General features: G+C 40.5%; 1 protein-coding gene across 21 annotated transcripts in view; it reads right to left on the bottom strand.

Annotated features, from left to right (window-relative positions):
- Nucleotides 1-27943, bottom strand: part of CAST (calpastatin) — a 117874-nt gene that overhangs the window by 44608 nt on the left and 45323 nt on the right. For 11 of the 21 annotated variants that reach the window (XM_045899082.3, XM_045899093.3, XM_045899047.3 and 8 more), the window contains 3 exons: nt 5798-5857; nt 1715-1780; nt 1021-1059 (listed from right to left, as the gene is read on the bottom strand). In XM_045899082.3, coding sequence (XP_045755038.1) covers nt 1021-1059; nt 1715-1780; nt 5798-5857 — 165 coding nt within the window. The remainder of the gene's footprint in view (nt 1-1020; nt 1060-1714; nt 1781-5797; nt 5858-27943) is intronic. The other 10 variants (XM_054513041.2, XM_045899089.3, XM_054513025.2 and 7 more) reach the window with 1 other exon arrangement.

The raw sequence follows: 27943 nt of genomic DNA, 5'->3' as shown, positions 1-27943 counted from the left end.
CACAGAGAGGTCACATGAGCACTGTGACCTCTGAATTTGTTGATAGGGAATCCCACTCTAGAAGTTCTTTTAAAAACCTCCCTTCATAGGAGATGAACACTGTAATTTAATGATTTACATAGTCTTTTCGGTATTACAACTAGAGAAGGAGGTAACACCAGAAACCCAATTCTCTTGAGTTTGGGCAGTCAAAACATTTCAATATGGAGTAGTGGACAAGTTCCAGCTTGCTGGTGAATTCCTGCTCTACAGTGGGGCTATGGAATTATCATCCTGAGGGGATGGGAACCCAGAGGTCCTACATAAAATCAGATAAGCCTTACCTTCTACCCAGATGCCCTCACCTTTGCCTCCATTTCAAGAACATCTCTGTGCTTTCCTGCATCAAACCTTGCGCTCTTATCTGAGTGCTTAAGCATGCTCGCTTAAAAGAAGTAATGTGTAGCATCTTATGAAGGAGAAACATTTGCCCTAACTGCAGACACCCTGGGGTCCAGCTCCACATGGATACAGACTGGCTGTCAATTTAGATGGCCATGAGTCAGGAAGCCATTCCCAAGGGAAAGTCAGAGCTGTCTCCTGAGAACCTGATAACCAGTTCCACAAGCTGAGATACGACTGTTAATAAGATAAACCTGCGGGCCTCTTGGGAAAGACTCATCTGTAAGTCATCTAGGTGCTGAGTTCAGAAGACACATGTACTCTGGATGTCCCATCTTTTTAAAAGTAATTGGACGCTCATTGCGTCTTGGGATATTGTCCTTTCTCCTTTGTTCCTGCTGTTTGTTAACAGTTACTTCACCTCTAACAAAAATCTAGATTTGAACAAAATGCCTTCTGAAACATACTGTTCTCAGGTATAAAATACATTCATTTTTACAATATATGTACTTATTATAACTTATCACTTATGCTGACAAAAATTCCTTTTCCCATTCAGTAGCACCAACAGAGGGAATTGGCTATTCATTGTTATTACTAAGAATCCAAGTAACTCACTAGTTGACTTAAATCACTTACCTTAGTTGACTGTGACTTCTCAGGTTCTGTTTTTGCAGCCTAAACTCAGAAAAATACAGAAAGGGGAGAGGGAAGGAATTAAGGAAGAAAGGAAAAATAGACATAGTTTACAAGGTTTAACATAGATTTTCTCCAACTAAGAAAGCTCAGGGGAGAGGACTTTGATGTAAATATAAACTTTATGAGTTAAGTTTACTATACTTTGCTTGGCATTTTAACTCTTTAGTAAACATTTAAGCACTCGGATATTCTACTCTTACCTTCAGACAGCAGTTTACATCTTACTTTTGTTATGTGTATCAAAGATACTTAAACATTTATTACTGTGAACATTGTAGCTAATATATAAGCAAAATGATATACAAATCCTCATCCTTCAAAAGCAATGACATATCTCTGAGTGAAATACCATGGGTTTCTGGCTGCCAGTGTGAAACAATGGGATGGTGACAGAGCCAAGAGCTATAGAAAGCAGTGACATTGAGTTTTAGTGCCAGAGTATCAGCGATGGGTCACTAAGGCCTACCAGAAAGTCTGTGATGGGTGGGAGAGTTATGGAAGATCTGGAACTGCCATTATTAGCGTGTGCTGAGCAGCTAAAGTGGCCGTTAGCAAACAGAAACATCCGTGTGCTGAGCAGCTGAAGTGGCCGTTAGCAAACAGAAACATCCCCTAGTACGATGAACCACATCACCTGTTTTTTGTGTCTTTTCCTGTTAGGAGAATGCTGTCGTTCCGTCTGTTTGCTGATTGGAACAGCCTAATACAAGAGCAAAGCCCCAAGTGTGATTTTATTTTATCTGACAATCAAATAGGTAACCTGTATCATAGGGCTAAACGTTTCTATCAAATACCCTTCCGCTCAGCTACTGCATCTACTCCATGCATATGTACATAACTCCAAGAAGCTGCAGACACTAAAATTCTAAAGCCTCCAGCAAATGTTCCAGTTTGGATTTACTTTTATTAAGTGGTAAGAATCTGCAAGATTGCCATTAGGAAAACTAACTTCTGACCCCTCTCCTTCACCTTCACTGTGTACAGGCTGCTTGGGCCATTTTTTTTCCACCTTTATTTCTAACATTTGGTTACAAACAAATCAACAGTCACAAGTGGTGTCAAAAGTTTTCTGAAATTTTACAATTTTGTAAATAGTGCACAGATTTTTATTGCACAATATAATCTAAATTTCTAGGAATGCTTCAGGAGAGCTGGTTGTGTCCCGTGGTCCATAGTCTCTCATGGTTCGTCTCCCTCTCTGATTTTTTCCCCCTTCAGATTTCCCTCCCTTCCCCTATGGTCCTCGGTGCTATTGCTTACGATAAGTACTGGGTGTTATACGTAACTAATGAAGCACTGAACACTACATCAGAAACTAATGATGCATTACACAATGGCTAACTGATCATAATAAAAAAATGGAAAAAGAAAAGAAGAAGAGCTGGTTGTGGGGCACCACTGACTCTTGATTTCAGCTCAGGTCATGATCTCAGGGTCCTGGGATCCGCCCCCGCGTCAGGCTCTGCACTGAGCATGGAGCCTGCTTGAGACTTTTTCTCCCTCTCCCACTGCCCCACCCCTAGCTTGTACTTGCTCTCTATCAAAAAAAAAAAAAAAAAAAAAAGAAAGAGAGAGAGAGAGCTGGTTGTGACTTAAGCCCTCTACTGGAGTATTTTACACAGTTTTACCCAACCAAAGATCATCTGTATCAAAAATACAATTCCTTAAGTACATACCTGAATTCTCGGTACAGGCAAGATATGAAAACTGGATTAAACATTTCTGAACTTTTCAAAGTAAAAGATTAAAAATTAGGCCTAATACTTCCCACCATTTCTTTCCCTTTTATCTATTTGCTGGTATTAACATAAACTCTTATTTTTTATTCTATTATCTAAAAAGCCAACAGCAAATATCCTCTTAATTTATCATGTCATGTGCTTCAGCCATGAAGATACATACGTTCCTCCCATAATGGACCCTCGTTATACCAACATGTGAATTGTTTTGGGAAGGAAACAAAGTTAATAATCACAGAGATCTTTCCAAAGAAATGTTAAGTTTTGGATCCTTCCAAACTGGATCTTTGTTAATTAGTTTCTGTATCTGCTACTATGCTTTTCTGAGTTTATGCAAATGCAATTTATTAAATGATTAAGAAGGAAAATAAGCCAGCGGATATTGTAGTGGTTTGGATCTATTAATAGCTTCCACTCTGTAATTTGGTAATCAAGATTTTGCATGGAAGAACTCTAGAAAACAATGAAGAATTCATGCTCACACATGCAAGCAGCTTATAATGGCATATTTTTTATTAGTACTCGATAATACATTACCTAAATTTATTTTTACTGAAGGCAGTGGGGCTTAACATAATAGCGATGACAATAATAACCAATGCTTATTGATTACCTCTTAGTAACAGGGACTGTTCTAAACTTCACATGTGCCAACCCACTTGGTTCTCATGAGAATTCTGAGACAGGTAGCATCATCATCATCATCATCATCATCCCCACTTTGTGGATGAGAAAATGAGGCACACAGAAGTCAAATTCCCCAAGGACACCCAGGGTGGAGCTGGGGTTTTTGCTCAATCACTGCGCTGCATTGCATTGTCTCTCCAGCACTAGTCAGCTCCTACTGGGCACCTGCTGGGGGACAGGCCCTATCTAATACCCTTACGTGTTTGTTTTCTTACACAGCCTTGTGAAATAGGTACTATTATCCAAACTGTACAAATAAGGAAACCAAAGCAAAGAGGAGTTTCCAAACACCATGGCTGGTAGGAAAGGAGATTCACAGCAGGCCATCTGGCTGCATGGTTCCCGCTATGTAGTCTTGCAGCAGTCACACCCTGAATAGAAATGATCTGACCTTCCATCTGAAGCACAGCAGTGTGACCACCAATTCTAATGTGCCAGGGCAAGAGAGACAGAGCTTAGATCTAGACATACCACCCCCCTTCAGAGGTAGGTAGACTTTTATCTGAAAGATGTAGAACAAGACAAGGATTTGGTATAGGTGTGATCTTGAATTAATATCTTTTTTCTAAAAGCTCAAACTATTTGAAGAAATATGCTTAAGTTCACAAAAATCTTCAAGAGAAGGCTAGTATAATTGTTATGACCCATACATCAGAAGCACATGAATCTAATTAATGAGAACAGTGTGACTGAAATCCCCCCAGAAAAGACAGCTGACGCCAAAAGTGGTCCAGAGGCAGCCATTGGTGATATTTTGTCATCAAGACACTTAGTTTTGTCCCTCCCTCTTTTCTCCCACTTTCTTCTCTCTCTTCTCCCATCCTCCAGTTCTGTAGGACTGCCAGGAATTCTCATGACTAATGCTTAGCAATAGCTGAAGGGTTTGCTGACACTTGCTCTGGAAAACAGGACACCTTTGAAATAATAAGCATTGGTCCTTAAGCAGAGTCAGGGGCAAAGGATTAGAGTCAGGCAATGGGTCAAATGAGAACCACAATAATAAAGAGGAGATCCTAGGTGTTGGCTCTCCTTTCTGTACTTTTCATGGACTCTGAATTCAATGATAATTTGTTTTTGGCTGATGCTTCTCCTATTGTCTTATGGTTATTTTAAGACTGAGATCAGATTTTTTTTTTTTTTTTTACTATTTTAAGATTAAACTCGGTCTAAGTAAGTAGGGACAACTAACAGATGAATTAAGGATCAGGTCATGTATAGTCTGAAAACAAAAAATTCATGTAGAATACGAAATAACAATTTTAGATTAAAAACTTTTAAATCAAAATGAATGCTAAATGACATTTATAAGAGATGTGAACAGTGTATTTCAAGATATCTGCAATGTCCTTTAAAAACAATTCAACATTAGACCATAGGATCTCTCAACAGCACGAAATTACAGTGCCAGTAGTAAATTACGGCATAGGATCCTACCGGGATAGCAAAGCAATACGGAAGACAGAAAACAAATCATGTCAGTGATTTTAAACAAGGGCAACTTAATAACAGAGCTGGGTTAGCTCTTAAAAACACCCAGGAATACTGGCTCATAAAAATTAGTTGAGAGCATCTTGATAAAATCCTTGCTTTAATTCTCCACCCAGAGTAGTCCCGAGAAACAGCCTGAGACATGGTAAGGAAGTGGGAGGGTTGAGGCAGCTTCTGGCCACTCTTCAGAACTAGGGTTTACTCCATGTGGCCACAACACTGGACAATATTCTTTTATTTTTTCTTCTCAGATTCCAAGAAATAATTATTAGAATAAATCCCAAATAGAGCTCAAAGGTTTATCAATAAGACGTTCCCCTGTAGGACTAAAATTTCACAAAGAAACTTAAAATATCCAAAATAACAGTATCTGTGTGTCGTCACTTAGTGTAAACTTAGTGTAAACTTTCGCTTTCTTACATTTAAAGTGGCCAGAATAATAGAACCATTTTAATAAGAAGTTAAGAATTCATATTCTTCACTAGATCCACAGAAATGCACCTAGATCATCTTATAATTAAAAAACTCCATCAAGTCTAGGACCAAAAAAAATCTCCGGATGACTACTCTTTTCTAGATACTCTGAAACAATGTAGAAGTGTACACTGGATATTTGAGGCAAATATTAAAAACAAAGGTAAATTTCCAAAGACCCTTCTAAATTAGGAAGAAAATGTTTCCTTCCATAATTTAAGCTTCTTAGGACACATAAATAATTTGTCCATTAGTCTACATTTGTTTTGCTTTATAAAATAATCACTTAGAGGCATTCACCCAAGTACACCCGTGAAGACCCTTCATACCTTCGCTTCCGTGGGATTCATACTGGCAGACTTGCTGGTGGAAGCAGAAGAAGCTGATGCCTAGAAAGTAAAGAAAGAGGAAGTCTGATTCTGGTTAACCTACAAATACTTTGTCTTTCGGCTCCTCTTAACCATACTTGTCCTTAACTCTACCTTGGTTTACCTCTTCTAGAGGACAACTCCCACAAAAGTCCAGTAGGTGATATTGCCCAGTGGGCAAAAGCCTTTATAACCAGACCAAATGGGTTCAAATTTTGAGTGTACTACTTATTAAATAATCTTGGGCCATTTTCTGATCTTTCGTTTCCCCTTTCTCAATTTTTCTTTAGTAGATAACCATCTTGTAAGTTTCTTACTACCTGGTACATAAGCGCTCAGTAAGTATTTTAATCATTGTCAGTAGTACTTTCCAAAGAACACAGTATTACTATCCAAATTGACAGAATTTTGTTCAAATGCAAGTCCTGCCAATTACTAGCTCTGTGACTTTCAGCCTTAGTTTCCCAGCTATATAAAATGAGGCCAACAACATTTCTTTCTCGGGATTTTAAGTATTACAGATAATAAAATGTCTGGCATACTGTAGGTGCTTATTAAGTTACTAATGCGTTATCCCTAAGACATCATACAAGACAGGAGCAGCGGGATGTAGTGCTGGAAAACACTCAGGAAGGTCACAATTGTCCTTTCAGTGTCACAGAAGGAAGAGAAGGTGGGAGTGGGATTGCAAAGGGGATACTGCTATATTATTTATCTCATCCAGGCTCCTCCTGGAGGGCAAGACGTGATGAATAGTAATTGAAGTTTCAAGATACACCATTCCTAGGGATGCAAGGGGGCGGAGGAATTAGTCCCTGCAATCTAATCACCCACAAGCAGTGGGATGTGCATAGGGATACTTGCATGGTACTAACTACTGTCCTAGTGCGTAACTTCATTACCCTGGTTAATAATAAATCAATCACTACCTTTGGGAATTCCAACCTAGGCTCATTTAAACCTCCTTAATATTTGAGTCTGTTAGGTTTTAGACCTTAGGGATTCTAGACGGCATAGGTGTCTTAAGTAACCGGCTGTCAGTAAACAGCTGCTGCCCTGCCAATAATACCCAGAGTCTGTCTCTGATGTCTGGCCCTGAGCCATTTCAGAGGCCAAGTCTCAGGACAGGATGAGCCCGTCCCAGCTGGTCCTCTAGCTCCCTCACCCCCACACACTACCACTCAAGGTGACTGTATGAACATACTATAACTCATGGCCCAGGAACAAAATCACCTTCCCCACAGACCTACTTAATGCAGAACATGTTGGTGCTATTAGTAAATTACAATTTACAGATAAAAAGCTCAAAGTTTTGGCATATTGATTTTAAATATTTAAAATAAAGATTTTATTTATTTGAAAGAGAGAGAGACAGAGATAGCGACAGAGACAGCGAGAGAGAGCATGAGCAGGGAGAAGAGGGAGAAGCAGGCTCCCGCTGAGCAGGGAACCCTATGTGGGGCTCCATCCCAGGACCCTGGGATCATGACCTGAGCCGAAGGCAGACGCTTAACCCAATGAGCCACCCAGGGGCCCCAGTGTACTGATATTTCAAACAAACCATATGAACTTTATTCCTGAGCACCTGAGGCACCAATTGGGCACCCCCTCACTCCAAAATATACCAAACCTGGTCACTGTAGCAGGCATGGCGCTGTCTCTCTCACATGCACTTTGGGACAAAGAGCAAGCAGATGTACCAAGGTAGATTTTCCCATCAAATTAATGGACAAATAGATGGATATTCCTTTTTCCTTAAGATTTTTTTAATTTGTGAGAATTAACGTACCCATTTGCCATAGCCCATTCCTTCAATGATTTCCCTCAATCATACAAAACCAAAGACCAAACACTCTACATAAAAGTGCTTTTTTTTTAAGATTTTATTTATTTATTTGAGAGAGAGAGAATGAGAGAGAGCACATGAGAGGGGGGAGGGTCAGAGGGAGAAGCAGACTTCCTGCCGAGCAGGGAGCCCAATGCGGGACTCGATCCAGGGACTCCAGGATCATGACCTGAGCCAAAGGCAGTCGCTTAACCAACTGAGCCACCCAGGCGCCCCATAAAAGTGCTTTTTAGGGGCTCTTGGATGGCTCAGTTGGTTATGTGTCTGACTCTTGGTTTCGGCTCAGGTCATGATCTCAGGGTCATGATTTCATAGGTCATGGGATCAGGCCCCCGTCAGGCTCTGAGCTCAGCATGGAGTCTGCTTGAGATTCTCTCCCTCTGCCCCTCCCTCCCTCTAAAATAAATAAATCTTCTCTTAAAAGTGCATTTAAGCTGCAAATCTTTAGGTAAACATTATTTCTAAACCTCTATGTTTATTTAAACATTCCTGAAGTCTTATAGCCTTGGGAGTTTCCAATCTGCCTTACTACTTTATTAAGCAATAGCTGGATGTGATCCTCAAATCCTATAGACCTTCCAAGTCCCCCCACCTGAGAACAGTAAAATCTACATGGATAGCCATCAATAAGCATGGAGAGGTAATTATGGGTATTTAGGTGAAGGCCCTGGCCACACCTATTCTCAGCATAGATCCCTCCATGGAAGTTCTATCCCATCACAAAGCCAACCAAGTATTTTGAAACTGAAACAGGAAAGCTACTTCATGGGATCTGAAAATAAGGAAAATAATCCCACCCTATTGTGAACCCATTCAATTCCCGGTGAACTGTGATTTGTTCTATTTTATTCTATTTATAAAGACAATGAACTTTTCATATTCGTTATCTCTGGTGAGGGATTGAATACATTTTCATTTAAATCTTCTATATACTATTTGAATATCTAATCATGGGTGTGAATAACTGATAGTTAAAATTTTTTGAAGAGTTTATCCACAAAGCTTTGAATTGAAGAACTTTAAAGATAAACCTTTCAGAGGTTTTTAAGCATTTGGAGAAAGTGCTATCTCATGGAGGTTAAGTGCCCTGTCAAATCTTCCACAGTTCACCGGCTCCCCGAGTAGTTACTTACCCAGCACATAATTTGTGCCAGGTACTGTGTCAGGTGACAGGAACACAGTCGAGAAATTGCTAGACACGTTCCTGCCATTGTGGAACTTTCAGCCTCATCAGAGAGGCCATTAATAGAATAATCAATGCAATAATTACTTGTGGTAAGCACTATAAAGGAAAATCACAGACTCCCATGCAAACAGAGACCTGGCAACCAGAGTTAGTTCATGACACAGTCGGGACAGGTGATGCTGAGGAAGTGACGTGGAGATTAAAGGATGAGGGGGCATCACCCAGGCAAAGGCTGCTGATGAGGGGGAGGGAGTGCTCGGAGCTGTATGTGCCCGGGCTGGGACCTAGGCCATCTGACTTCTATGTCAGTGACTCTCTGCTGCAGGACCTACCACACGGGCAGTCTGGTTAACATCGAGGGGCAGACACTTTTAAAGCACAATCATCAGTGCTCATACATACCAAAATATCTCTGTGGGATTAGTGCTGTCCATCAGAGTAAAGTGCAGCTACAACAATACCTCCCTCTCAAATGACCCATGCAAATCTCTTCACATGCAGAGTATTATCAGTCATTTGTAAACTTAAAGCATAAATCAGGGTAACAAAGAACAGAGAAAAAGTACATCATAATCATACTCCACCCACCCATTTGACAACTGCTATTTTAAAAGCAATGAGCTGGGGGCTGAGTATACACAATGAAGAAGACACCAGCTCTGCCTTGAAAGAGCTCAGAGTCCGGAAAGATAAACCAACAGCAGGTTTATGTTACAAATGAAGTGCTCTAACAGAGGTGGAAAAGAATCCTATGTGACAGAACAAATGTTTGAGTTCTAAGCTTCAGGCCCACCTCAAATAAACTTGCTCTGTTGTCAAATTGCATTAAAATAAACCAATGCTGATGAGAGAGTAACTGCAACCTAGAAAAAAATACTTAATCCTGTACTTAATCAATATGACCTTATTCAACATCTCTTTAAATTTGTTTACTTGCTACAGTGAAAAATTTGGAAATTTACTATAGTAAACGATTACAGATAGGAGGGGAAGATGGTGTGCTTTTAAGACCCTTGGAAAATAGAAACCCCTTTCCTTCCAAATGTCCATCAACTGATGAATGGATAAAGAAGTGGTATATATACACAATGGAATATTACTCAGCCATCAAAACCATTTGCAACGATGTGAATGCAACTAAGGGTATTACATTAAGTGAAATAAGTCAGAGAAAGCCAAACACCATATGATTTCACCCATATGCAGAATTTAAGAAAGAAAACGGATGGATATAAGGGCTAAAAAAAAAAAAAAAAAAAAGAGGGGCAAACCATAAAACAGACTCTTAACTACAGAGAACAAACTGAGGGTTGCTAGAGGGGAGGTGGCGGGGATGGGTTAAATAGGTGATGGGTTTTAAGGAGGTCACTTGTGATGAGTACTATCTGCTACATGTAAGTGATGAATCATTAAATTCTACTCCTGAAACCAAAATTACACTATATGTTAACTAACTGGAATTTACATAAAAACTTGAAACAAACAAAAAAGAAACTCCTTCCCTTTTTCACATATATTTTGCAAAGGTCTCCCGAAGTCCAGCCTCTTAGCCTCTCACCCATTCTGGACGGATTAATCTTCTGGCATGACACTCTCAGGCACATCTAAAGGAGAACCAGTGGGGACTCCCGTGGCCCGCTGCATCACACAGAAGGCCCTTCTCTTGCCTTCCCTGACCCCCGTCCCCCAATCCCTCCCCATCTCCCAACGCAGAACAGCAGCTCCAGGCAGCCGGCCATCCCCTTCTCAGAGCACACCTCACTCATGGCTCCCTTTCTATTTTATTCACACCTGTGATACTGGTTGGTATGCTTCTCTTCGCAAAATACCCAAAGCCTACATACCCTTCCTTTCAGGTGTCTCTCGCTAGCTCCCAGCCCCAGCATTAGAACTTCCAGCATTCCAACCACCGCAAGCAGTCCCGATGGGCCTCCTCCGAGTCCACCTCCGGCACCTTACACCATCAGGTAACCATGTTAACTGCCTCAGGAATTGCTCCTCCACGAGAGGGCATCCCTTTAGAAGAGCAGTCTGTTGGCTACACTCATCTGCTGACCCCACTCTTACCCATGGCATGTTTCTGTCTATGGCTTTTCCTTGATTCTGTAGGGTGTCTAGTAAGGACCAACCTCAGCCATCATGTGGTGCTGGATGTGACCACAGAGGGTTGTGAGCCCACCCCCAGGCCCTGCTGGATGGGCTGGACTGGGAGTTAAGGGATCCCTTAGGAGGGTCTGGGTCCTAGAGGATTTGCTCATCCATTCCTCTGCCATTAAATCTGACGAAAAAAATTACTTCCTCAGCTCCTTACTTCTCTACCACAAAAACAGAGTCCCCTCCCTTGCTTGGGGGTGACAGAAGCCTTTCAGTTCTCTGTAGGTGCTGCCAGCTGGCTTGAGGGAGTGAGTCCTCCTTACCTTCCCTCATGTCATTCGACCTCACCTTGCTCTTCCCAGCCCTGGCTGGCATGGTACCAAGAGCGGGCCAGCAGAGGAGTCAACGAGTGCTCCTGAGCCCAACCCATCTTCCTGTCCCCACCCCTCCCAGGCAGCATCCCCAGGTCCTCCCACCCACAGCACGAATCACCCTTCCCACATCCGGCGGCCTCTGCTATGGAGCATTACTAGAACACCTGCCACATGTACACACATGCCTCTTCCACCTAATGACCCATCCACAGTTCCATATTGAATACCTGACTGTCCTCTCCCTCCTGGCTGCTATGCCAGGGCGACTCCACGCTCTCTCCTCTGCCCTCTGAACCCGTTTCCTTCTGAAAGCCTCTTCCGATTGCTCCATTCTTCTATTTCAACCTCAGTCACAAGCCCTCTGCCTTCTCTCTCACACTGCTGCGCCCTCAGAAAGCTGACTTCTCCCAGGACTTTAATTACCATTCATTATGTGAACAATTCTCCATTCCTTTCCGGCAGCCCTACTTTATCACCAGACTACATTATTTTGCCTTAAAATGAGGACATCAAGAAAGACAGATGCGGGTTTAACTCCCTGCTCCAGCACTTACTAATTCGCATTAACCTCCTGTGGCCTCCATTCCTGCAGCTGTAAAATGGGAGGAAAACCACCTGCCTCTGAGTGGCTGCGAAGGCCACATGACATCATGTAGGGAACTCATCTGGCCCTGAATCACCTGGGCTCAGGCCCAGGGCCGCTTCCAGTCCTCATCACCATTCCGTCCTTGTCATTTCCATTGCCACCCACACTCCTGCTCTAATCACGTACCTCTCACACCTGGATTACATCAAGGCCCTCTAATAGTTTCCATGCCCTGTTCTCCCACCTCCTGACCTACCCCATTCTCTGGCTTCCATTTCTTTCTATGGCTATCTACTTTATCTGAAAAAATATGTACCATATTCTCACTGTGATGAAATAGTAAGCTCTCAATAGTTTTGCACTGTGTCCTAGATTAAGTCCAATGTCTTCTACCTGAACTTTAGACTCATTATTTGGCCTAACCCACTTACTCCACTATTTCTCTCACTATGACCCATGCCACATCTTCCCTCCAGCTAGGACGGTGTCCTTCCTGTCTCACAGGCAACTCATCAGGCAGCATAACTCACTGGTTAAGAGTGTGAGGGGCCGGGGGGCGGAGCAAGATGGCGGAGGAGTAGGAGACCTGGATTTCGTCTCCTCTCAGGAATTCAGCTGGATAGGGATCAAACCATTCTGAACACCTACAAACTCAACAGGAGATCGAAGAAAAGAAGAGCAACAACTCTCTCATCAGAAAAGCAACCACTTTCTGGAAGGTAGGACGAGCGGAGAAGTGAATCCGAGGCGATATTCGGGAGGATAGACGGCGGGGGAGGGGCCTCCGTCGGCCGCTTCTGGCAAGTGATAGAGCCGCGGAGCACAAAATCGGAACTTTTAAAAGTCTGCTCCGCTGAGGGACGTCACTCTGGTGGCTAAGCGGGGGGTGGAACCCTCCGGGACAGTGTGGTCTCAGGACCCTCGGGGTCACAGAAAGACCGGGGGTGCCTGAGTGTGGCAGAGCTCCCAGGTATCGGAGCAGGGAAGCCGGCTGCAGAGGCGGAGCCCAGGCGCGGGCCCTCAGCTCGGGGTGGCCATAACCCGTGATCCGCGGCACAGTCGGGCCGCTGCTCCTCCAGCAGGGACCCAACAAGCGGCAGATCCGGGGAGACTCACCTTCCTCCCCCGGGAGGAGCCGCGCGGGAGTGCACAGCAGGGATCTGCTGGGTTTGGAGACTCCAGACCGGGTCGGGTACCGGAGATAGAAACGCGTGGTCACAGGCCGGTTGAGCACGGAGTGCAGCTGCAGACCGGGGAGACGGGAGTGACTGGCGGCTTTTCTCTGGGGGCTCACTGAGGAGCGGGCCCTGAGTTCTCGGCTCCTCCGGGGCGGAGATTGGGAGGCCGCCATCTTCACTCTCCGCCTCCAAAGCTGTATGGAAAGCTCGCAGGGAACAAAAGCCCCGGAGACCAAACCCGAGCAGATTACTTAGCCAGGAGGGGGCAAGGGCGGGGCAATTCCGCCTCCGGCAGAGACATTTGGAAACCACGGCAACAGGCCCCTCCCCCAGAAGATCAGCGAGAACAGCCAGCCAAGACCAAGTTTACCGATCAATGAGAACAGCAGAACTCCAGCGCTAAGGGACTACTGCACATAGAATTCATGGCTTTTTTACCATGATTCCTTAGTCTTTTAAAGTTAATTTTTTTTTAACTGTCTTTTTGTCTTTTTATTTCTTTTTGAATTTTTCTTTTTCCCTTTTTCAAACAACATCTTATCAATCCCTTTTTTAAAAAAAAAACATTTCTATTTTTCATTTTTAGAGTCATATTCTATCCCTTCATAGTAGTTTCCCGTATTTTTGGCTTATATATATAAGTTGTTCTCTCTTTAAAATTTTGAGATAGTTTCTTCTAACAGATTAAAATATACCCTAAATCTCTAGTATATGGTGTTTTCTATTCCCCTGCCTGATCCATCCTCTCCCTTTTTTTTTCTTTTTCTTTTTTCTTTTTTTAAATCCTCTTCTTTCTTTTTTCAAACAACTTCTTATCAATTCCTTTTATAAAATTTTTTATAATTTCCATTTTTACAGTCATTTTCCATCCCTTCATCATATCAACCCTTATTTTTGTACATATATAAGTTTTTCTTTCTTTAAAATTTTGGGAGACACTTTCTTCTAAAAGACCAAAATACACCCCAAATCTAGTGTGTGGCACTGATCTATATACCATATAGATCATATTTGATCACATTCTGGTTTTTCTTTTGTTGTTGTTGTTTTGTTTTGTTTGTTTTTGTTTTTATCTTTATCTTTTTCTTTTTTTTTTCTTTTTCTTTTTTCTCTCTTTCCCCTTCTTATCCCACTGCTTCAGGTCTTTTCTGATTTGTTTAGAGTATATTTTCTGGGGACGTGGTTACTCTGCTAGCATTTTGTTCTCTCATTAATCTATTCTCCTCTGCACAAAATGACAAGACAGAAAAAATCACCTCAACAAAAAGAACAAGAGGCAGTACCGACTGCCAGGGACCTACTCAATACGGACATTAGTACGATGTCAGATCTAGAGTTCAGAATCATCACTTTAAAGATACTAGCTGGGCTTGAAAAAAATATGGAAGTTATTAGAGAAACTCTTTCTGGAGAAGTAAAAGAGCTAAAATCCAACCAAGTAGAAATCAAAAAGGCTATTAATGAGGTGCAATCAAAAATGGGGGCGCTAACTGCTAGAATAAATGAGGCAGAAGAGAGAATCAGTAATATAGAAGATGAAATGATGGAAAATAAAGAAGCTGAGAAAAAGAGAGATAAACAACTACTGGATCATGAGGGCAGAATTCGAGAGATAAGCGATACCATAAGACGAAACATTAGAATAATTGGGATCCCAGAAGAAGAAGAAAGAGAGAGAGGGGCAGAAGGTATAATGGAGCAAATTATAGCAGAGAACTTCCCTAATTTGGGGAAAGAAACAGGCATGAAAATCCAGGAAGCACAGAGAACCCCTCTCAAAATCAATAAAAATAGGTCAACTCCCCGACATCTAATAGTAAAACTTACGAGTCTCATAGACAAAGAGAAAATCCTGAAAGCAGCTCGGGAGAAGAGATATGTAACCTACAATGGTAGAAACATTAGATTGGCAACAGACCTATCCACAGAGACCTGGCAGGCCAGAAAGGACTGGCAGGATATATTCAGAGCACTAAATGAGAAAAATATGCAGCCAAGAATACTCTATCCAGCTAGGCTGTCATTGAAAATTGAAGGAGAGATAAAAAGCTTCCAGGACAAACAAAAACTAAAGGAATTTGCAAACACAAAACCAGCCCTACAGGAAATCTTGAAAGGGGTCCTCTAAGCAAAGAGAGACCCTAAAAGCAACATAGACCAGAAAGGAACACAGACAATATACGGTAACAGTCACCTTACAGGCAATACAATGGCACTAAATTCCTATCTTTCAATAGTTACCTTGAATGTAAATGGGCTAAATGCCCCAATCAAAAGACACAGGCTAACAGACTGGATTAAAAAACAAGATCCATCGATATGCTGTCTGCAAGAGACTCATTTTAGACCCAAAGACACCCCCAGATTGAAAGTGAGGGGGTGGAAAACCATTTACCATGCTAATGGACACCAAAAGAAAGCTGGGGTGGCAATCCTTATATCAGACAAATTAGATTTTAAACCAAAGACTGTAATAAGAGATGAGGAAGGACACTATATCCTACTTAAAGGATCTATCCAACAAGAAGATCTAACAATTGTAAATATCTATGCCCCTAACATGGGAGCAGCCAATTATATAAGGCAATTAATAACAAAAGCAAAGAAACACATCGACAACAATACAATAATAGTGGGGGACTTTAACATCCCCCTCACTGAAATGGACAGATCATCTAAGCAAAAGATCAACAAGGAAATAAAGACTTTAAATGACACACTGGACCAAATGGACTTCACAGACATATTCAGAACATTCCACCCCAAAGCAACGGAATACACATTCTTCTCTAGTTCCCATGGAACATTCTCCAGAATCGATCACATCCTAGGTCATAAATCAGGTCTCAACCGGTACCAAAAGATTGGGATCATTCCCTGCCTATTTTCAGACCACAATGCTTTGAAACTAGAACTCAATCACAAGAGGAAAGTCGGAAAGAACTCAAATACATGGAGGCTAAAGAGCATCCTACTGAAGAATGAATGGGTCAACCAGGAAATTAAAGAAGAATTAAAAAAATACATGGAAACCAATGAAAATGAAAACACAACTGTTCAAAATCTTTGGGATGCAGCAAAGGCAGTCCTAAGTTCAAAATCTTTGGGATGCAGCAAAGGCAGTCCTAAGAGGAAAGTATATAGCAATACAAGCCTTTCTCAAGAAACAAGAAAGGTCTCAAGTACACAACCTAACCCTACACCTAAAGGAGCTGGAGAAAGAACAGCAAATAAAGCCTAAACCCAGCAGGAGAAGAGAAATCATAAAGATCAGAGCAGAAATCAATGAAATAGAAACTAAAAGAACAGTAGAACAGATCAACGAAACTAGGAGCTGGTTCTTTGAAAGAATTAACAAGATTGATAAACCCCTGGCCAGACTTATCAAAAAGAGAAGAGAAATGACCCAAATCAACAAAATCATGAATGAAAGAGGAGAGATCACAACCAACAGCAAAGAAATACAAACAATTATAAGAACATATTATGAGCAACTCTATGCCAGCAAATTAGATAACCTGGAAGAGATGGATGCATTCCTAGAGATGTATCAACTACCAAAACTGAACCAGGAAGAAATAGAAAACCTGAACAGACCTATAACCACTAAGGAAATGGAAGCAGTCATCAAAAATCTCCCAAAAAACAAAAGCCCAGGGCCAGATGGCTTCCCAGGGGAATTCTACCAAACATTTCAAGAAGAATTAATACCTATTCTTCTGAAACTGTTCCAAAAAATAGAAATGGAAGGAAAACTTCCAAACTCATTTTATGAGGCCAGCATTACCTTGATCCCAAAACCAGACAAAGACCCCATCAAAAAGGAGAATTACAGACCAATATCCCTGATGAACATGGATGCAAAAATTCTCACCAAAATACTAGCCAATAGGATCCAACAGTACATTAAAAGGATTATTCACCATGACCAAGTGGGATTTATCCCTGGGCTGCAAGGTTGGTTCAACATCCGCAAATCAATCAATGTGATACAGTACATTAACAAAGGAAAGAACAAGAATCATATGATCCTCTCAATAGATGCAGAAAAAGCATTTGACAAAGTACAGCATCCTTTCTTGATCAAAACTCTTCAGAGTATAGGGATAGAGGGTACATACCTCAATATCATAAAAGCCATCTATGAAAAACCTACAGCAAATATTATTCTCAATGGGGAAAAACTGAGAGCTTTCCCCCTAAGGTCAGGAACGCGGCAGGGATGTCCACTATCACCACTGCTATTCAACATAGTATTGGAAGTCCTAGCCACAGCAATCAGACAACAAAAAGAAATCAAAGGCATCCAAATTGGAAAAGAAGAAGTCAAACTCTCACTCTTTGCAGATGATATGATACTTTATGTGGAAAACCCAAAAGACTCCACCCCAAAACTGCTAGAACTCATACAGGAATTCAGTCAAGTGGCAGGATATAAAATCAATGCACAGAAGTCAGTGGCATTCCTATACACCAACAACAAGACAGAAGAAAGAGAAATTAAGGAGTCGATCCCATTTACAATTGCACCCAAAACCATAAGATACCTAGGAATAAATCTAACCAAAGAGACAAAGGATCTGTACTCAGAAAACTATAAAATACTCATGAAAGAAATGGAGGAAGACACAAAGAAATGGAAAAACGTTCCATGCTCATGGATTGGAAGAACAAATATTGTGAAGATGTCAATGCTACCTAGAGCAATCTACACATTCAATGCAATCCCCATCAAAATACCATCCACTTTTTTCAAAGAAATGGAACAAATAATCCTAAAATTTGTATGGAACCAGAAAAGACCCCGCATAGCCAGAGGAATATTGAAAAAGAAAAGCAAAGCCGGTGGCATCACAATTCCGGACTTCAAGCTCTATTACAAAGCTGTCATCATCAAGACAGCATGGTACTGGCACAAAAACAGACACATAGATCAATGGAACAGAATAGAGAGCCCAGAAATGGACCCTCAACTCTATGGTCAACTAATCTTCGACAAAGCAGGAAAGAATGTCCAATGGAACAAAGACAGTCTCTTCAACAAATGGTGTTGGGAAAATTGGACAGCCACATGCAGAAGAATGAAACTGGACCACTTCCTTACACCACACACAAAAATAGACTCCAAATGGTTGAAAGACCTCAATGTGAGACAGGAGTCCATCAAAATCCTAAAGGAGAACACAGGCAGCAACCTCTTTGACCTCAGCCGAAGCAACTTCTTCCTAGAAACATCGCCAAAGGCAAGGGAAGCAAGGGCAAAAATGAACTATTGGGACTTCATCAAGATAAAAAGCTTTTGCAAAGCAAAGGAAACAGTTAACAAAACCAAAAGACAACCGACAGAATGGGAGAAGATATTTGCAAATGACATATCAGATAAAGGGCTAGTATCCAAAATCTATAAAGAACTCATCAAACTCAACACCCAAAGAACAAAGAATCCAATCAAGAAATGGGCAGAAGACATGAACAGACATTTTTCCAAAGAAGACATCCAAATGGCCAACAGACACATGAAAAAGTGCTCAATATCGCTTGGCATCAGGGAAATCCAAATCAAAACCTCCATGAGATACCACCTCACACCAGTCAGAATGGCTAAAATGGACAAGTCAGGAAACGACAGATGTTGGCGGGGATGCGGAGAAAGGGGAACCCTCCTACACTGTTGGTGGGAATGCAAACTGGTGCAGCCACTCTGGAAAACTGTATGGAGGTTCCTCAAAAAGTTGAAAATAGAGCTACCATATGATCCAGCAATTGCACTACTGGGTATTTACCCCAAAGATACAAAAGTAGGGATCCGAAGGGGTACGTGCACCCCGATGTTTATAGCAGCAATGTCCACAATAGCCAAACTGTGGAAAGAGCCAAGATGTCCATCGACAGATGAATGGATAAAGAAGATGTGGTATATATACACAATGGAATATTATGCAGCCATCAAAAGGAATGAGATCTTGCCATTTGCAACGACGTGGATGGAACTGGAGGGTATTATGTTGAGTGAAATAAGTCAAACAGAGAAAGACATGTATCATATGATCTCACTGATATGAGGAATTCTTAATCGCAGGAAACAAACTGAGTGTTGTTGGAGTGGGGGTTGGGGTGGGAGGGATGGGGGGACTGGGTGATAGACACTGGGGAGGGTATGTGCTCTGTTAAGCGCTGTGAATTGTGCAAGACTGTTGAATCTCAGATCTGTACCTCTGAAACAAATAATGCAATATATGTTAAGGAAAAAAAAAAGAAGAAGAAGAAGGTAGCGGGAGGGGAAGAATGAAGCGGGGGAAATAGGAGGGGTAGACGAACCATGAGAGACGATGGACTCTGAAAAACAAACAGGGTTCTAGAGGGGAGGGGGGTGGGAGGATGGGTTAGCCTGGTGGTGGGTATTGAGGAGGGCACATTCTGCATGGAGCACTGGGTGTTATGCACAAACAATGAATCATGGAACACTTCATCTAAAACTAATGTTGTAATGTATGGGGATTAACATAAGAATAAAAAAATGAAAAAAAAAAAAAAAGAGTGTGAGGGGCCTCTGGGCTCAAGAACATCCGGTGGAATTTCAGCTGACAGTGAATTCATGAGCAACCTCAAGTAAGTTATGGTGCCTCAGTGTCCTCATCTGTGAAATGGGAATAGTAATAATTCTCACCCCATTCGGGTTAAGAATAAGTGAGTTAATGTATACGAACTAGTAATAACACTGTCTGGCAAGTGGTAAGCAATGGGCAAACGCTAGTTAGTATTACCACCACCATCACCGTCATGCTCCCTTCTCTGGGCCTCTCATCTTGGTATTCCTACTGCCTAGGAAGGCTTTTCTCTGCTCAGCCCCACCCATCCCTACCCTTGAAGATTTAGCTCAAGATACACCATGTGAATCTGCTTTAGCTCATATTACTTTCTCAACCCCTATAAACGTTTGTACTTCTCACTTGGGCACTTTGTCACATGCTGTGTTAGAGGGTTCCTGAGCTCATTTCTAAGTATATGTCACTTGTTATCAGTGAAGCTATAAAATGATCATGAGACAGGGGTCATTTCTGCTCCCCACAGTGTCTACCACAGTGCTAAGTATATAGTAGCAGAGAGGAGCTAAAAAAAATCACTGTTGAAGGGCGCCTGGCTGGCTCAGTCAGAAGAGCATGCAACCCTTGATCTCAGGTTGTGAATTCAAGCCCCACATTGGGGGTAGAGATTACTTAAATAAAACTTAAAAAAAAAAATCACCATTGATTCCAATCTTTGTTTCCGTTTTCTAATCATCAATTAAAGTTTCATTTTAACAAAGATATAGGTTTTGTTTTTGAAGACTTAACTTGTTTGAGAGAGAGAGTGAGCTTGAGCAAGAGCAGAGGCAGGGGCAGAAGGAAAGAATCTCAAGCAGACTCCCTGCTGAGCCCAACAGGAGGCTCAATCCCAGGACCCTGAGATCATGACCTGAGCCAAAATCAAGAACGGGACACAACCAACTGAGCCACCCTGGAGCCCCAAAGATATCGTTTAATACCTCCTTTTTTTTTTTTTAAGCTAAAATCAGGAACATAATTAATACATTAGAAAACTCAAGTTTCAGTCTTCTGGCTTCTCAGTGGCCTGACTCCACAAGCAAGCCCATTAAACCTGCTAAGCATCTCCTTTCCCATAATGGGAATACCATGCACCCTACAGAGTTATTGTGAGGGTCAAGTTAGATACCAAATATTAGGGCAATTTAGGCAAAACACAAAATAAATATTAAACCTTTTCTAAATTAAATGATTCTTAACTTTTAAAACTAGTTCTGCTAGATGTACATGAGAAAACCAAATCATTTGTTACTGAACCACAATAAGATTCTTATTTAATAACAATCTCAAATAATGAAAGAAAATGATGGATTTTTTTTATAAATAAGTTCTTTCCTCATAGAACTTTTAAGACAGACCTGAACTTGAACTCCACAAGGTCAGGGGCCATACCTGTCTCAGCTGCTGCACGTCCCCAGAGCCTGGCAACAGTAGTTGCCTCACAAGTATTTGTTAAATAAATTATGAATTTGTGCATGAATAAACACAAGAGTATTATCTGATGGCTCAAAAGCAGTCTTACATAAGTTTTACTCAATTATCAGAAATTTTATTCAAAGCACAAGTTAGAAAAACATAATTTAAATATCTAGTCATTTCCATCACCGCTGTCTTCAAAAGGGACTTGTACTACTTTAAAAAGCACATATATACACAAAAACATCCCTAAGCCACTTCCAGTACAACATCTGGAACAAACAATGGGCAGCAGAAGAGGGGCTTTCTGAGGAAAGCAGGGACATTCCTCAGAAATACCATTTATGGACCCAGGTTTACATTTTTCTTTCTGTAATGACCGATTATTCACTCCAGGAAGTGAATATTCCAAGGTTTAAGTTTGTCTATTGTTTGCCATGCTGTCACACCATGACATACATTCTTCCAATGCCTTTAATTATTTAGCATAATAATGATGTTCTTAAGGAGGCCTTCAATACAGTCACCTAACAAAGAACGTGTTTAATCGTAACCCAAAACATGATTCCAGTGAAACATAAACAATGAATCATCTAAGAATGAAGTGGAGCCATCTCTTTGGGGGGAGAACACGCAGATCTACTTTGTGCCGGGAGATCTACTAAAGGCACCAACTTACACTCCAGCGTGTACATAATACGAGACAAGGTTGATTGTGATAGGATCTTAAGTACAAGGTGATGTTACAAGAGACGAGAAGAGGGAGACTACTTCTGAGACGTGTGTTTGGAAGATGGTTAGGAAAGGCTTCACAGAAGAGAATGAAACTATTATTTACTGTGGTGTCGTCAACAGGGAGGCAGGGACTATAGAATCTCCCATGTACCAGAAATGGTGACAGGTGCTTTGCATATCTGATGTCAGTGTATCTTCAAAAAAATCCTTGGAGGTAACCATTATTATCTGCATTTTATAAATGAGGAAACTGAGGCTCAGAGAATTTAAGTAACTTATCTAAGATTTCACAGTTAAGAAGTAGCAGAGCTTGGATTTGAGCACAGATATGACAGCGATGCCCATGAATTTTGTTATAACAAGTGGACTCCCCTTTCTCCAAAAATTAAAATATTTGGATTTTCAAAAGAAAAAAAAAAAGAGAGAAGGAGGCTGAGACAGGACAGTCATTCCAGGCAAGCAAAACAGCCTGAGCAAGCCTCAGAGGTGGGAAGAGATACTCAGTCTTGAGTGCAGTAGGTGAAATGAAGGAAAGTACTGCAAAATGAGGCAATCCGAACACTCTCTGCGGGACACAGGAGGATCCATCTCAACTGAGTACACTGTACATTCACAAAATATATTAAAAAGGACACACAGACTTAAGATAAAAATAGAAATCTCAGCTCTTCTTGCTCTGGAAAGTGGAGAGCACATAAGTTTTGGCCTCTGATGCAACGTGTGGGCAAACCTCAAAATAAACATCCAAACGTTGCCTGGCAAACATGACAATAGCCAGGGCTCATCTGTGAGATAAATCCATGCCAGAGATTACAGAAGTTTTGGCCACACCCTGTGAGTGTCTGATTACAAGCTCTGACACTGGGCCACCCCAAATGCTCAAAACAAAAAAAATCCACAAAAGGCATGAAATTGAACTTCCGTACAAGGCAATTTTCACTGCTTTGCACACTCCAGTTTTCCAGTGTTTTTGTTTTGTTCTGTTTTCTGGAATGATAATTATTTTGTGGGCAAAGGAAAAGGCAAGCCCCACAGAGCCCCATTCAGTCATTAAAGAGTAGAAAGGCAGCTTTTTTTCTGAAGTTGTGTTCATGCTTCTAGGGATCCTGGGCATGAAATAATTCCAACTGTGTCTGACTTTGCCCAAGATAAAGTAAAGAGGTTAGACCTGGAAAAGACAGCCTATTCTCTTCTTCTTATCCCTACCTAGAAAAAGTCTGTCTGGCCAGGATTTTCCTAAGACTGTGAGTCAAGCAATTTCAGAATAGAATAATGAACAGTGAGGAAGATTGACTGCCTTTGACAAGCTGTGTGAACTTGAGTCTTAACCTCCTTGAACACAGTTTCCTCATCGGTAAGCTGTCAGGCTTGAGAATTCTATAGTTCAGCAACTCTGATATTCTGTGCTATAATGATGTGAAGCTTATTAAATAATGTACCCAATGAGAGATGTTCAAATGGGCAATAGGGGTATTCAGCCTCTGGAGTCCCACACACCTGGGGTCCAATTCCAGCTATGTAATTTCAGCAAGCTGCTCAACTTTTCCAAACATGAGTTTTTAATTTGTTAAATGGTATAAAAACAGTAAGGATTAAATGAGGGTATGTTTATAAAGTGCTTGGCTCAGTGCCTAGCACATGGTAAATCAATTCAAATCAGTGATTTTTAAAAATTTTATTAATACAAGGGACGCCTGGGTGGCTCAGTCAGTTAAGTGACTGCCTTCGCTCAGGTCATGATCTTGGCATCCCAGGATCTAGTCCCACATCGGGCTCCCTGCTCAGCGGGGAGTTGGCTTCTCCCTCTGACCCTCCCCCCTCTCATGCTCTCTCTCTCACTCTCTCTCCCTCAAATAAATAATAAAATAAAATCTTAAAAAAAAATTTTATTAATACCAACAGCCTCGTAAGTTTCTCTTTCTTCAGTCTCACCATGGTAGAGCAGTTCTGTGGTGACCACTGCTTTGAGAAGTTAAACACAAATGTTATTTAGCTTTCTTAAGGAAAGAGGGGTACTATTATTTTACATTATGGATTATTCTTCTTTATTTTATTCTTTTTTATTATTTATTTTTATTCTTTTTTATTCTTTTTATTATTATTTTATTATTTTTCTTTGGATTCAATCTACGTTCTAGATCTATGTTCTAGTCAATACAGGAACAGGAATCTTGGTAGCAGGAGCACAGATTTTTCTAAATCCTAAAAGATTATGTGCTCATTAATGCATATATGGTTACTGATGGCATGATTATTATATAAAAAAAATATTCTAAGCTCTGCTGAACAACTGTCTCAGAGCCTTTCAGCTTGGCTTCCGTTGGGTTTTCAAACAATGGAGAGTGAGAGAACCTGAGAACTTTTCTAAGTCCTTGTGTTATAAAACCAACTTCCAACCTCAATCTCTACAAGGATGATGGACTCTAACGGAAAACGAGAGGGTGTTCATGAAGAACCAATTATGTGGGAACTGAGATATGGGCCTGTCACACGACCATCTAGCTTCCCACTGAGCGTGTTCTTAATAAGAAGCCTTAAATAATAAGAATTATAACAAAGTTGCCTGTGCAAGCTGATTTTCAAATAATCAAAATGAAAATGTGAGGTGAAATCAAATGTCATTCCAGAAACCATATAAGCAAAACAAATTCACAAATGTCTGCTAACAGCAATTTTAATCTTTTTTTTTTTTAAGATTTTATTTATTTATTTAAGAGAGAATGAAAGCGAGAGAGAGCACAGAGGGAGAGGGTGAAGCAGACTCCCCGCTGAGCAGAGAGCCTGATGCAGAGCTCAATCCCAGGACCCTGAGATCATGACCTGAGCTGAAGGTAGACGCTTTAACTGACTGAGCCACCCAGGCGCCCCTTAATCTTTTCAAATATTAAAGAGGTAGTGTTGTCTAGTGATTAGGAGAATGGCTCTGTAGGCAGACATCTGAGTTTGAATTTCAGCTCTGCTACCAGTTGTGTGAACTTGAGCAAATACCTGAACTGCTCTGTGCCTCAGTTTCCTTGTCTATAAAACAGGAATAATAATAACAGTACCTTTCATTGAATTTTCCCACTTTGCCCTAGAAAATAATTCAGTGAAACAGAAGAATGGATTTTATAGCTTCTTTTAAAATTGGTGTAAATTGATCATTTGAATTGATGAACATTGCTGCTTACCTAAGTAAAAAATTCTGTATTTCCTACATGATAAGGGACTTCTCAGTTATGTACTATTTAATCTACAACTTAAAAATTTCATACTCAAAAATGGCTAATTTATGCCTTCTCTGCTGCCTACTTAAACGTCTAAAGAAACTCCGTTAAAAAAAAAACTATTATTTTCCAATTCCAGTGTACAATACTCTCTTTCACATAAGCAGGAAACCTCATTCATCAGAGAATTTCAGCCATATTAAGATATTGAGTATAACAATACAAAACATAATATTGATTTCTAGTGCTTTTTTGAATTTAGATACATATTCACCTCTCAATTAAACTACCTAGATATAAACTACTGAGTGGAAGATTTTATAAGACCAGCCTACTGAAAAGAACATTAGAATCAAATAAAACCTTGCTATCCGTGTGGGCCAGGGTAAATTACCTAATCTCTCTGAGCCTTAGTCTTCTCATTTATAAATTGGTCCTCATACCCTCTTACCTAGTTGCAAAATATGCAAGCAACTCTTTAAAATTTTTTTAAGTTTTTTTTTTAGTAATCTCTACACCCAATGTGGGGCCCAAACTCATGGCCCCAAATCAAGAGTCATGTGGTCTTCCAACTGAGACAGCCAGGTGCCCCACAAAATTTGTAACTCTTAAGAGGATGAAATGAAACCCTATGTAAATCACTTAGCACAGTAGTTGTTTGATAAATTAATAAATGGTTGGTTAATTTCTCTTTCCATCGATTTTTAAATATCTGGATCCTGGAGAGCTTCTGCAAATGACATACATGCTACTGGACCTAACCCCTCCCCCAGAGCATTCTAGAATTATCTTCAGATTATCAGCACTAGCTGGAATGTTCTTTGTTAAGCTTTTATTTCCTATTGTCTTTCCATTTTGAATAGCAAACAAACCTTCAGTACACTGGTCTGTAGGAGAATGTGGAGAAGTTATACATACACAGAGAAGATGTGGTTTATCACTAGTTCAATTGGAAATCAACTGGGGTGTTGTGCAAAGATTTTAATTGCAAATATGTACATCACTATTCATCACATTTAATCTTTGGAAATATTTGAAGAGGTATAATTATGACTGTCAGAAGGACTAGAGAAGGAAACAATTCTAATTTGTGAGGCTAGGAATCCTGTCTCACCACAAGAACATTATTTGAGAATAATTCAGCACCAGTCACTGCAATAATTAAAAGATTCTTGAAAGCAAGGGAAGCCTCAAACTCAACAGTCAACGAAGTTAACCTTTCCTTTTGGATCTCTGAATATTCAGCAAGGGGGTACACTGTTTCTTAGTGATGTAGACACTCTATGGCTAAAATCCCATACAATGATTAATTACTTGGTTGACCGATTTAAAACTCAAGTTTACAGTAAGATATCATATGGACGATAATTTAGTTTTATAATACTGCTAGGGAAAAATGATCACTAATTTGAACTGTTGAAAATTTGTGTGACATATATAGGAATTTGCAATGATTTAAACATTTTTTACTAAAAATATGCATAATGTTTGCTGGCAATCAAAGTTATGTCAAACCACTGGGCAATGTAACCGGCCAAGCTTTAACACTTTAGCTCAGTGATTCCTGGTCCAGGCAGTATGCAGGGAGAAGGCAGACAATGAACACTCAGAAGCCTGTAAAAGGGAAATGGTGGGAGGAAGAGGGAAGAATGGCTGTAGACTGAAAAGCTGTAAGCCCCTCAGGTGATTCTGAAACTCCTTGATATTGAGAGAATCACTGCTTTAAATAGTTTAAAACAAGATGGCCTTACAGTGGGTCAGGGAAATAACCATTTTCTACCACCTATAATCCACTGGCACTTTTTTCCTGGTGACAAACTTAGTCTCTTCATACTTTCACTGGGTCAGAAGGAAGGAACCAGACTACATAAGATATTAGGAGAGATTCACAAAATTATTTTGCAAAAGTACTTTCCAGCCAGTTTTTAAAGGAAAAGTTTTGGTGCTGATATTGCCAACCCAGGTTAATAAAGAGCGTAGATATTCCCTAAAAAGATAGCCCTGCCATACCTCAAGAATATTTGTCCTCTCCAGTTGGTGTGTTCTAAAATCCAGGGACACTTGATCCTTGTGATTATGCTCACATCACCTTTCTTACACTATAAGGCAAGGGTATGCAATAGACATCACCAATCCCAATATTGCTATCATTTTATAGGCACGTATTTTGGACCAGTGGAGAAACTCCTAATGCTACACACATCCAGTATGCAGCTCAGCTATAAGTGTGTGTGCGTGTGTATTTGTTATATATATATTTGTTACATATATACTTATACATTAAAAGGATCCAATTTTCAAACGACTAACTGAATTTTCAGAAAATAATATTTGTCTATCTTTGTAGATTGGGGCCTAAAATTCAAATGAAAGTATGTGCTAGGTGATGTGAACGAGTCTGTCAGGTCAGTATGAAGACAGGGTAATGGGCTTTGTGACAAAGTAGAACACACATTCCCCATTTAAAGGCTTTCAAACATTTACAATACATTGCACATGCCTAAAAATATTAGTCTGAATTCTGATAGAAGCAGCCCTTTCTATTCCAGGTACATAGAAAGAAATACTGGATAAATTTTGACATAAAAAATTAAAGACAAAGAGATGGTGAATATAAAAGAGACGAATCCTGGAAGATAAAAATTCTGGCTACCAGTTTCAATTCCCTGCTGTAGACCAAGCCCTTTGATACATCTCTGTAAATAAAATATTATGAAAAGATGCATGTGTCAAAGCATGCAAGGTATTATTACACATCTTAGCATGAGATTATTTGTATTCCAGGATTCTGATGATGACTGACTATAGTAATGGAGTTATATCAAAATACTTTATTTGCTATGCTGGATATAAACACAATTTTCTATTTTCATGGTAAGGAGGAAATATAAAAAGCACATGT

The sequence above is a fragment of the Mirounga angustirostris genome, unplaced genomic scaffold (genome assembly GCF_029215605.1).
Source record: "Mirounga angustirostris isolate CCGP_5_RB_7025 unplaced genomic scaffold, mMirAng1.0.hap1 SCAF_7, whole genome shotgun sequence".
Lineage (NCBI taxonomy): Eukaryota > Metazoa > Chordata > Mammalia > Carnivora > Phocidae > Mirounga > Mirounga angustirostris.
This window is presented reverse-complemented; position numbering and strand designations above follow the sequence as displayed.